The sequence below is a fragment of the Piliocolobus tephrosceles genome, chromosome 7 (genome assembly GCF_002776525.5).
Source record: "Piliocolobus tephrosceles isolate RC106 chromosome 7, ASM277652v3, whole genome shotgun sequence".
Lineage (NCBI taxonomy): Eukaryota > Metazoa > Chordata > Mammalia > Primates > Cercopithecidae > Piliocolobus > Piliocolobus tephrosceles.
In genome coordinates, this window is record NC_045440.1 from 92,124,228 (window position 1) to 92,136,371 (window position 12,144).

The 12,144-nt window shown below is 37.4% G+C and overlaps 1 protein-coding gene across 4 annotated transcripts in view; it reads left to right on the forward strand.

The window, feature by feature from the left end:
• The window catches only part of SLC26A7 (solute carrier family 26 member 7), a 186,029-nt gene that overhangs the window by 95,887 nt on the left and 77,998 nt on the right, over positions 1-12,144 (forward strand). For all 4 annotated transcript variants that reach the window (XM_023222931.2, XM_023222932.2, XM_023222930.2 and 1 more), the window contains one exon: positions 10,350-10,514. In XM_023222931.2, the coding sequence (XP_023078699.1) occupies positions 10,350-10,514 (165 nt within the window). The remainder of the gene's footprint in view (positions 1-10,349; positions 10,515-12,144) is intronic.

Below are 12,144 nucleotides of genomic sequence, written 5' to 3' on the forward strand. Positions count from 1 at the left end.
CATTTTTAAGTGTGTAGTTCAGTAGCATTGAATACATTCATAATGCTGAGCAGCCATCACCATCATCCATCTGTACAACTCTTTTCATCTTGTAAAACTGAAACTCTACTCTCATTAAACAAGTGACAGTCTCACCACATGATAAACTATAACAACACTTATCATTGTTGATGTTAACTTGATCACCTGGCTGAGTTAGTGCTTGTCAGTTACTCTATTTTCTCCCTTTCCATACTGTATTCTGTGGAAACAAGTCATTATGAATAGCCCACACTTAAGGAGTGGAGGTTATGTCAAGTGGGGAGTTAATGAGTGGGTAATGTCTGCATAAATTGCTGGAATTCTGAACAGATTTGCCTATTCTCCCCTATTTATTTATTTATTTATTTAGTCAATCATTTATATTAGTATGGACTCTAGGATATTTGTTCTGTTCTTTGGTTATAATCCAATACTACTTTATTTATTTTGCTCTTCAAATTGTCCTGGCTTTGGACATTGGGAACTCTTTCAGTTGGCTCTGTATCTGGCCTTGACACCCTTATTTGTTTATTTACTTGTTTAACACTTCCTTCCTTTCTGGTACTATAAGATAATCCAGGTTCGTATTATATATTCGCTGCTCAGTCCTAGAATCAGCCATTTCTCTAAGGATCTCTGATTTGTTTTATTAGAGAAAGTTGTTAGACTTTAAGATTTACATGGTAGGTATGCTCATTGCTACCGGGGTGTTGTCGCATCTAAGGCTTTTTATCTGACAGAGCAAGGAAATATTTTTATGTATATTAAACATAATATAATTATGTTTAATTATACAGCAAATCTTATAAGGCAAATCTGTGCAGAATTCCAGTAATTTTGCCTCTTAATACACATGCTTAAACCCACTCGCCCAACTCTTGAGATCATAATAAAATATATATTATGTATATTATATTATGTATAATTTATATGTACATAATCATATCTATATGTATTTATGCATCCATCTATGCCTATATTAAATTAAACATGAGTATATTCTTAGGTCTCCAACCCTAATGCATTACCACAATGATCATTCTAGCTTTATGGCCTTGTTTGTCTGAAACCTCCCCCTCCAGCAGTGAGAACCTGGCTCCCACCACTCACCATCCATTTGCTTAAGTTAGCAATTCCATTATATAAAATATATAATAATATATTGCAATATAATATATATTGCAATTCCAGTATATTTGCCAGTGGTGGATCTGTGTGGGTACAGGTCTGCAGCAACTTCAATTCTTGCCTTCTCAGAGGAAATAATTCAACTGAGGTTCATAAGGCAGAAGGAGAGACCAAGCCAAGTTTTAGAGCATGAGCAAAAAGAAAATCAAGTACACTTGGGAGAGGGTCAGGCGGGCCACTTGAGAGACCAAGTGCACTATTTGACCTTTTGACTTGGGGTTTTATATGTTGGCATGCTTCCGGGGTCTTGCGTTCCCTCTCCCCTGATTTTTCCCTTGAGGTGGGCTGTCTGCATGCATGGTGGCCTGCTAGCACTTGGTTGGGAGGGGAGCATGTGCAGTGTGTTTACTGGAGTCATACACATGCTCACTCGAGGTGTTTTTCCCTTCCCACGCAGATGTCCCTAGGAAGTCATAAGCCAGTTAAACTCTGCCATTTTTCCTCTTAATATGCATGGTTGGGCCCACTTACCCAACTCTTAAGATCTTAGTGAGAAGCTGCTGATAACCAGTGTCAGGTGCTTCTATCTATTGGGAGACTTCCTTTCCCTGGTGCTGGCTGGGACCAATTATTATTTTAGAGAAACAGTTTAACAACTGCCTAACCACCACTTGATGGTCGCCTGACATTCCAGGTTGGGGCGGAGGGGGGCCCTCTACTGCCCTGCTCATGTCTGACTAGCTACCTACTATAACATTTCCCCCCACAAGGGTCCAAGACCCCAATTTTTTTGGAGAAAACAGAGAAAAATCTGGTGGTTCTATGGATCGTGGCCTTTTGCTAGCTGTCAAGGCAAGGTTGCCTCTATTGGTTGTTGTAAGTGGTATCCTGCCAAGTCCAAGGGGGACAGAGACAGGACTTTTCCTCTGTTGTGTCCTACTGATGGACAGTTATCGGTTCCCTGTAGAAGGGTGATTTGGCAGGATGGCATCCCTCACTGAGGATCTGGAGCTTGATGGCCTGAAAGCAAGAGGAGACAAATCGGGTTATTGGATTTAGAAGAATGTTAAAACGAAATAAGGGGGTGAGGACAGCTTCCCGATAAGATCTCAAGAGTTAAGTGAGTGGGCTCAAGAATGTGTATTACTGGGTATATACCCAAAGCATTATAAATCATGCTGCTATAAAGACACATGCACATGTATGTTTATTGCAGCACTATTCACAATAGCAAAGACTTGGAACCAACCCAAATGTCCACCAATGATAGACTGGATTAAGGAAATGTGGCACATATACACCATGGAATACTATGCAGCCATAAAAAGGATGAGTTCAGGTCCTTTGTAGGGACATGGATGAAGCTGAAAACCATCATTCTCAGCAAACTATCACAAGGACAAAAAAACCAAACACCACATGTTCTCACTCATAGGTGGGAATTGAACAGTGAGAACACTTGGACACAGGAAGGGGAACATCACACACTGCGGCCTCTTGTGGGGTTGGAGGAGGGGGGAGGGATAGCATTGGGAGATATACCTAATGTAAATGACAAGTTAATGGGTGCAGCACACCAACATGGCACGTGTACATATGTAACAAACCTGCATGTTGTGCACTTGTACCATAGAACTTAAAGTATAAAAAAAAAAGAAAAAAGAAAAAAAAAGAATGTGCATTAAGAGGCAAAATGGCAGAGTTTAACTCATATATGACCTTCCAGGGAAATTCAACTGGGAAGGGAAGAACGCCTCAAGTGAGCATGCATATGACTCCAGTAAACATACTGCGCATGCTCCCCTCCCAAGTGCTAGCAGGCCAGCGTGCATGCAGACAGCCCACCCCAAGGAAAGGATCACGGGAAAGGGAACACAAGACCCCAGAAGCATGCCAACATATAAAACCCCAAGTCAAAAGGTCAAACAGTGCACTTGGTCTCTCAAGTTGCCTGCTTGGCCCCCTTCTAAGTGTACTTTACTTTTTTTTTTCCATTCCTGCTCTAAAGCTTTCTAGTAAACTTTCACTCCTGCTGTAAAATTGTCTCAGTCTCTCCTTCTGCCTTATGCCCCTCAGTTGAATTCTTTCTTCCAAGGAAGCAAGAGTTGAGGTTGCTGCAGAGCTATACCCATATGGATTCGCTGCAACAGTGGTTTCAGAATTATTAACCCCTACCCCCATGGGAAACAACTTCAGCAGTTAGAGTCTAGTGTTTCTTTTTGCCTTTGGTCTTCCAGACTCTAGTCATTTTCAAAATTATTTATGTTAGCACATTCTTTTGCAACTCATTTCAGTGAGATTGTTGCATCCATTTAGCCAGTCTGAAAAGACCACATATTATATGATTCCATTTAAATAACCTTCTGTAAAAGGCAGAAATTATAAAGCCTGTGGAGACAGTAAAAAGTACAATCATTGTCAATTAGATTCTTTATCATATTCTACATTCCATTCTGAGAACTCCTGACCTCCTAAATGATTATATATATATACATACACACACATACATATATATATGTAGAAAAATACACAAGCACACAATTTACCATCTGAGCCATTGGTAAGTATATAATTCAGCCATATTAAATACATTTACAAAGTTATGTAACCACCAACCACCTCCACCACTTGTAAACCAAGTAGTATCTGAGATAGTTCTCAATCAATTTAGAAGTTTATTTTGCCAAGGTTAAGGACATGCCCAGCGGAAATGAACATGGTGTCACAAAAAAATGGTCTGTGGTCTGTGCTTTTCTCCAAAGGATTCCGTGGGCTTCAATATTTTAAGGGGAAAAGCAGGCTGGAGGAGAAAGAGGGAGGATGTGGTAATCCACATGTAGCAAGGGGATAGGAGCAGGTAGGGGAATTATTAACTATGTATTCCTCTTGCCCTCAGTATATCAGCACTTTACATAAGATAAGGTAAACATAGAGTGGCTACCTGTGGAGATATTTAACCTTTATCTGTAGCTATCTGCTTAGTAACAAAAGGAAAGACACTTTCTTGCATGACTCAGCTTTCAGCTTATTTCTTTTCCTTTTGGCTTATAGATTTGAGGTCCCAAGTTTTTATTTTTCTTTCACACATATGTCTCCATGACTTTTTTCAACTTGTAAAACTGAAACTCTATACTCATTAGATCATAACTCCCGTTCCTCACTTCCTCTAGCCCTTGGAAACCACCATTCTATTTTATTTCTCTGTGATTTTGATGACTCTAAGTATTTCATGTAAGTGGAATCATACAGTATTTGCCATTTTGAGACTGGCTTATTTCATTTAGCATAATGTCCTCAAGGTTCATCCATGTTGTTACATTTTTGGAATTTCCTTCCTTTATAAGGTTGAATAATATTTTATTGTTTTTATATACTACATTTTGTTTATCCATTCATCCATTGATGGACACTTGGGTATCCACTGTTGCTACTCTGAATAATGCTGCTATAAATATCAGTGTAAACATATGTCTTTGAGATCTTGCTTTCAACATTTCTTTTGCATGTATATCCCCAAGTGGAATTGTTGGACCATACAGTAATTCTATTTTTAATATTTTGAGGAACCATCATACTGCTTTTTGTATTGGCTATACTATTTTACATTCCCAGCAACAGAACACAGGTTTTGCAATTCCTACATGTACTTGCCAAAACTTATTTTCTGTGTGTGTATGTGTGTATGTATGTGTGTGTGTGTGTGTGTGTGTGGGTGTGATAGTAGTCATCCTAATGGATGTGAGGTGCTCTCTCATTGTAGTTTTGATTTGCATTTTCTTAATGATAAGTGATGTTGAACATCTTTTCATGTGCTTATTAGACATTTGTATACCTTCTTTGGAGAGATGTCTATACACATCCTTTGCCCGTTTTTGAATCAGATATTTGTTTTTGTCGAGTTTTGGGAGTTGTCTATCTATTGTGGATATGAACACTTATCAGATATATGATTTGCAAATATTTTCTCCCGTTTTGTGGGTTTCCTTTTTATTCTGTTGATAGTGTCTTTAGATGCACAGCTTTTTAAAGTTTTCATGAAGCCCAATTTGTTTAGTTTTTGGTACCCGTGCTTTCCGTGTGATATAAAAATAGCACTGCCTAATCCGATGTTGTGATGCTTTTGCTCCATGTTTTCTTCTAAGAATTTTATAATTTCAGGTCTCATATTTAGATCTTTGAACCATTTTGATTAATTTTTCTATATGGTGTTAGGTAAGGGTCCAAGTTCATTCATTTGCATATGCATATACAATTTTCCCTGCACCATTTGTTGAAAAGACTGTCCTTTCCTTCATTGAATGGTCTTGTATGCTTGTCAAAAATCATGTGACCATGTATGCATGGGTTTATTTCTGGGCTATTTTATTCTATTGATCTATATATCTTTTTGTGCCAGTACCACAGTGCTTTGATTACTATAGCTTTTTAAAATAAGTTTTGAAATCAGAAAGTATGAATTCTTCAGCCTTGTTCTTCTCAAGATCTCTGGTCACATAGAGGTTTTTTTCTCCCATATCTCCGAATAAGACTGAATTGTTTTCCTAATGTCATCAGCAATTTAACTCTTTCCCCCAAACCTGAATGTATTACTCAGCATACAACACAGGGCTCTTTAACATTTCAGGCCCTACCCAAACAACTTTTCAGATTTTACCATCCAGTCACCTATATCATTCTTCTTCATGGTCCTAGTTAACAGTCCCCTTTACCAACATCATCATTTCACATCTCTTTATACAATCTTTTAGGATGTGAACTGTATCGTGAGAAGCTGTGTATTCTGCAACAGTGCTGTGCCTAACTCTTAGTAGGTATTCGATAAATATTAATTGAATGGACCAGTAAGTGATGTGGTATAATGTAAAAGCCAGATACCAGACAAACCAACATAACCTAAAATGTATTCTATATTCTATTCACTTGGCTAATATAATTGTTTCCTATGTACTCTTTGTTATTTTAAAATATTTGAAGGCTACTTGCAAAAAAAAAAATTGGCCTGAAATCTGAGATACATTCAATTAATGTGGAACACATGGTGTTTACAGAAGCATTACCAAATAGTATCATGCTAGTAAATCTTGATAATGTTTGTCAGAAGATTTCAGCATTAGCCCGCAACAACAGCGTTACTACAAATAGCTGAACTATACTGTATGAAATTAATTTCCTCATGAAGTATTGCATGGCCAGATTTTTGGGAGTTGACTAGCTAGATTAGAAATATTATCATCCATATTACTGGTAAAAGGAGATGATGTGGCTGTTTATTAAGTAATTAGCTTTAAAAATCCTTGATTTTTTAATTGATATCAAATTTAAATACTGGGTCTCCAAGCACAAGATTCTAGGAAAGCCCCATTTCACATACTTCAGTTTGAAGACAAACATGGTTCAATCTATGTGCCCCTCTTGCAAAGCCTGTGTTGCTTGTGTACTTGCGACCTTTGAGCTGTGTACACCAGCCTCTGTTTGCCAGATTCCTAATGTCAGTGTGAATAAGCTACTAAAATTTGAGTGGTGGGAAAAGAGGGAGTTCTTAAATCTCTCCTCCCCATTCTCCGCTAGTTCCCCTTCCTTTACTACTTCTCTTCTTCCTTTACTACTTCTCTTCTTCCCTCTTAACACGTCTGCCATTGTCTTGGGTAATTAAGAAGTTTGTCATTCAGAAGAGAGAAATTTCTCCTCAGTTAAACCTCATATGTTTTTAATCATCCTTCATAGGCTCAGTGGTTTGTATCAGAAATGAGGTCTTTAAGGAACTTGACCTTTCAGAGTCAAGAACTCTCCATGTTAAAGATTTATCTTTTGGTAGGAGGATTTTTTTTAAAGTATAATGATGTATACAAGTAGAATGTTACAATATACATTCTATATATTTTGAGTCTTTAGATATTTTAAAAGAGCATAATTCATCTTTTCTCATTTGCATTGCAAGTAGGTTCCCATGTTTTTTAATACTTGAAATGGTTGAACTCTTTTTGTATCTTGAACTTCTTCTGGACTCTTTTGTTTGTAACTTTTAAATTGTGGAAATGACAAAGAAGCTGCTACTAGAAGATGGTGGTTTAGCTTGACGCGGTATGGTAGGTGACCACTTAAGGTTAGGTAACCTTTGTTTCCCAGGCAGGGCAAATCATTTAACCCTCTCAGTAGGCACTGGAGTTTAGGAAACAAGTGGAAAACAGAAGGCAAAATGACGATGGTCTATACAAGGCCTCAAGATTACTTGGCATACTGATGCAAATTTTCCAACCTTCCAAGTATGCATAAATTCCATGTACACACACTGGTTTTGCCACTTCACAGACTTGTATTCTACATTTGGCCTAAATGAAAATTCAACTCTGGTTTTCATCGTACCTCAGTAATATGCTAATTTCATCCTCGTGGCTTGTAAGTGTCAATGTCATAAGTTGGAACTAACTTATTAGTAGGGAAATTGGGAATAATTGGTTCAATGTTTTTCATAGCTGATTGTGTTTTCAGGATGAAAACCAACTGACCACAAATCAAAAGTTGCCAAAAAAAAAAAAAAAAAATCACCATGTTCCACTTGTGCCAACACAATTGATTGCTTGGGTATTTCCCTCAGAACATCTCTCTTTGACAAATACAGTCACTAAAAAATTGTTAGTAGCAGAAGCTGCTGCTTTGGCATCCTGAGTTGACAGTAACAGATTGCCTGATATCCACATTGGCACCCCATATTATTTTCTTTATTATGTATTGAGTAAAAGGTGGCTGCTAAACTGTAAACAATTTAAATACATTTCCTTCTGCATTAGACTCTTTTAAGTTTTACAGAGTTAGAAAATGTAGTGTGGCCCTTTCTACGTTTGCAAAAGTGGTGACTGGTTTTCCATACTAGGTAAATGTGTATGACGTCCCCTGTTGTTCTTCCTACATCATAGGTTAAGCATTTTATAGGTTTCGAAGCCCTTGCATATATTATTTGACACTCACCTTACACAACTCTACAAAATAAGGCAAAATTAACTCTAATAATTTATAGATGATAATGAGGCTTGGAGAATTTCAGTAGGTTTTCTGTGATCGCAAACCTAGGATGTGGTAGAACTTGGATCAGAATATAGGTTCAAATTTTCAGATCTGAGCCCAGGAAAATCCACTGTAATTCAGGTTCAGAGCATTATTGCTTTTGGTCAAGGGGTTATTGTATTATGATCAAAATAAAGAAATAGTATATTTTGCAATTTATGCTTTAGTGGTGCCAGATATCACTTTATATTTCTCATTTTCATCACTGTAACCTCTTGATAAAAGGAGATCTCATTGTTATCCTTCCCTATGATTTCTTTAAGAGTTAATCTCATTTGCCACAATATATATATGTATATTTTGAGACAGGGTCTCACTCTGTCGCCCAGGTTGGCATGCAGTAGTGTGACCACAGCTTACTGCAACTTCTACCTCCTGGGCTCAGATCACCTTTCACCTCAACCTCCTAAGTAACTGGTACTACAGGAACTCGCTGCCACACTCAGCACTAATTTTTTTTTTTTTTTTTTTTTTTTTTTTTAGGAGACATGGTTTCACATGTTGCCCAGGCTTGTCTTAAACTTCTTGGCTCACATGAGCCTCCTGCCTCGACCTCCCGAAGTGCTGGGATTACAGGCATGAGCTACTGCACTGGGCTTGCCAACAAGAATTTTAAGACCTGGACTAAATATTGTAATTAACACATTAAGAGGTTATATCAGCATGACCTCTTTTGTTTCCATTTTCTAGTGCTTATACTTGTGAATGTAATTTAGCGTTACATTCAAAATAGTACATTTTACTTTTTGCAGTTTCTATCACAGAGTTTACACAGTTGCATTAAGCCAAAGTGTGGGCCATCTTCTGAAATCTCTCCGGCAAAGGAAGAACACTCGTTATTGAAGTATCAGGAGTTAGAAGAGGCCAGGTGTGGTGGCTCACACCTGTAATTCCAGTACTTTGGGAGGCCAGGGCAGGAGGATTGTTTGAGCCCAAGATTTTGAAACCAGCTTAGGTAGCACAGTGAGATCCTGTCTCTACAAAATAAACAAACAAACAAACAAACAAACAAACAAAAATAAATAAAAAGAGCCAGGCATTTGTCGGTAGTCGCAGCTATTCAGGAGGCTAAAATGGGAGGATCACTTGAGCCTGGGGGGTGGAGGTTGCAGTTAGACATGGTCATGCCACTGTACTCCAGCTTGGGTGACAAAGTGAGACCTTATCTAAAAAAAAAAAAAAAAAAAAAAAAAAAACAAGAAAAAAGAGAAGAGTTTTGCTGCTTCCTGTCATTCCTGTCAACTTTTGCCCAGCAGAGTTCAATGCACAGCTTCTACATAGAGGTGATGATTCTGCCTGGTCTTGAAATGGTTTTGAGATGGAGGATGATGCTATGAAGAGTAAGGAAATATTGAAGAACAATGATTTTTATACTGATTTCTGGCCTTCTTAAGACATGTATCTTTACCCTATCTGTCTTTTGTGGTGCCACATATACAAATAAGTCCTAATGTTTTCTTATTAAATATTAGCCCTTAATAATTATGCCTAGTGTTCCACTATTGGAACGTAAGCTTGTGGGAATTATCTATATCCTACTGCTCAAGGTCATCACCAACATCTGATTTTTCACAAAATAAATTTGCTGCCTCTGGCATAAATGGGTTACTACTTGACCGAGTATCTGGTCAAAGAGTATGTTCCCATTTCTCAGAACCCGGGAGAATCTTGAGGAAAGGCTTTCTCTCTTCAATGCTTTTGAGATTTTATGCCTACTGGGTATAAAGTAGTGAATCATGTCTTTTCCTTTTTAAATTTTTAAATTACAGATATAGTAATGCAAATTTGATTTCTCTTCCACATAGACCAATATATTAAACTGATTTGAGTGTATTTCCCTTTTTTGAAACACATAGAATTAGGAAAAGAGAAAAGTCTAAATTTAGAAAAAATATTGTGTTAATTTTAATTGAGATACTGGCATTGTACCTAATAACATTTGAAACCTTTGAAACCTCTTGGAACCTAACAATGTGCTCAGGGAAACTCAAGATATTGTACATATACAATGTAAGAAACTTGTTACACGTCAGTTCCCTATGATTCTATCAAATGAAAATGTGTCAGACATTAACCCCTCTGGGAACTTTGGGGAGTTTCATCTGAAAGTTCATCTCACTCCTCCCTTCTCCTCTTAGGTGGCCATGTTTGTGCTGCAACTGGGCAGTGCCACATTCGTGGTCACGGAGCCTGTGATCAGCGCAATGACAACTGGGGCTGCCACCCATGTGGTGACTTCACAAGTCAAATATCTCTTGGGAATGAAAATGCCGTATATATCCGGACCACTTGGATTCTTTCATGTGAGTTTTTCATATGTTTTCATACATATCTTTTGAATGTGCAAGTTTCACAAAGTAGAATTTGGTTAATTACAATACTGAGATTTTTCTGTATTAAAGCAACTTGGGTTTAAATAAAATCTTATAGGATATTTTGAGTGTGACTTAAGGTGTAAAACTAATTTAGTGAGTAATTTCTACTAATCTTGGAAATTATTCCTTGTAATGAACACTTGAATATGAGCTAATTTGGGGGCATAATTAGAAAAAAAATAACTAGAGTTTTTTGTGAGCCAGGTATTGTTGCCAACTTCTAATGGAAGTCATCCATTGGAATTATGGCCCAGTTTAACAGTAGTGCACTCGCCCACATTCTTTCAGTATTGCAACCCCTGGTATGGATTAAATCAGAGGCCTGGTTGAAATTGGTGTCTAGAGCCTCAGTAGCAGACAATCAGCTATTAAAAACCACCTGAACCTGAGAAAGAGAGCAGCACCTGGCCATTTGCAACACATTTTTCTAACAACACTCCTTTGTTCTTGGGTTTGTTTTTGAAGTGGACCTAAAATCTGTAACTGCTCAAGAACTCATTTCCTATTAGAGGTTTATTTTTTAAAAAGTCTTGTTAATGAATTTGATGACAACCAAACTTTGTTTTGTTTAACTTTATGCATTGCTGTATACTAAATAACATTAACTTTTTGTTTCATAATGAGAGTATTGTCATTCTTAATTTTCTTAAATATTAATGGCTGGAAGGAGTTCAATGAATGGAGTATGATAATTTATCTATGTGTTATTGAGATTGTTTCTGGCATTTCTGTATTATACATGGCCCCACGAGGATCCTCTTTATTTGTATATTATTCTCTGCACCATTGATTGTTTCAGTAGGATCAATTCCTATAATAGAATTATTACATCAAAGGGGTATAAATTTCAATATGAAAAGTTGTATCCATTAATATTTTACTCTGACCTTATCATTGTCAACTCTGGTTATGGCTATTTTTTAAATGACCATCTGATATGTGAAAAAAATGGTATCACTTGTCTAAGTGTGTTTCTCTGATTAGTTGGTAAAGTAGTCAATAAAAAGCAATTGGCAACACGGAACTGGAAGCTGGTTCTGAATTTCTATTTCTTACATAATATCCTGCTCAATGATTCATTCATTGTTAAGAATGATTAACACTAAAACAAGAACACTGGAACTGGGTCTGGAAGCAACATAATTCCAAGCTCCAGCTCAAACAAAAGCCGACCAAAGTAGCTGTAAGCTGTCAGGTGACTGGTTGAAAGTTTAAGACTTTCAGTGACAGCAGGTCTACACGACAGAACCAAAGCAGTGATAGTTTCTGTCTGGTCCTTTCACCTGGAAATGACCTGCTTGTCCTCACATGTGCAGCTTAAAGAGATGACTGTCCAATACCACTTGGCCTCTTAAATCATATCTGCATACACAACGATCATCTTTTTTTTTTCTAGTTGTGTTCAAGAAGCAGGGTAGCCTGCTGTGAGAATGACATTGGTCTTTCAGCTTGCTTCTCTGGTGGCATTGTGTATAAACTTCTATTAAACCCTTCAGTTAAAGGGTTTTGTGTGTGATTTTGTTTTTCATTTTGTTTTTTTGTGAGGTAAACTGCAAGC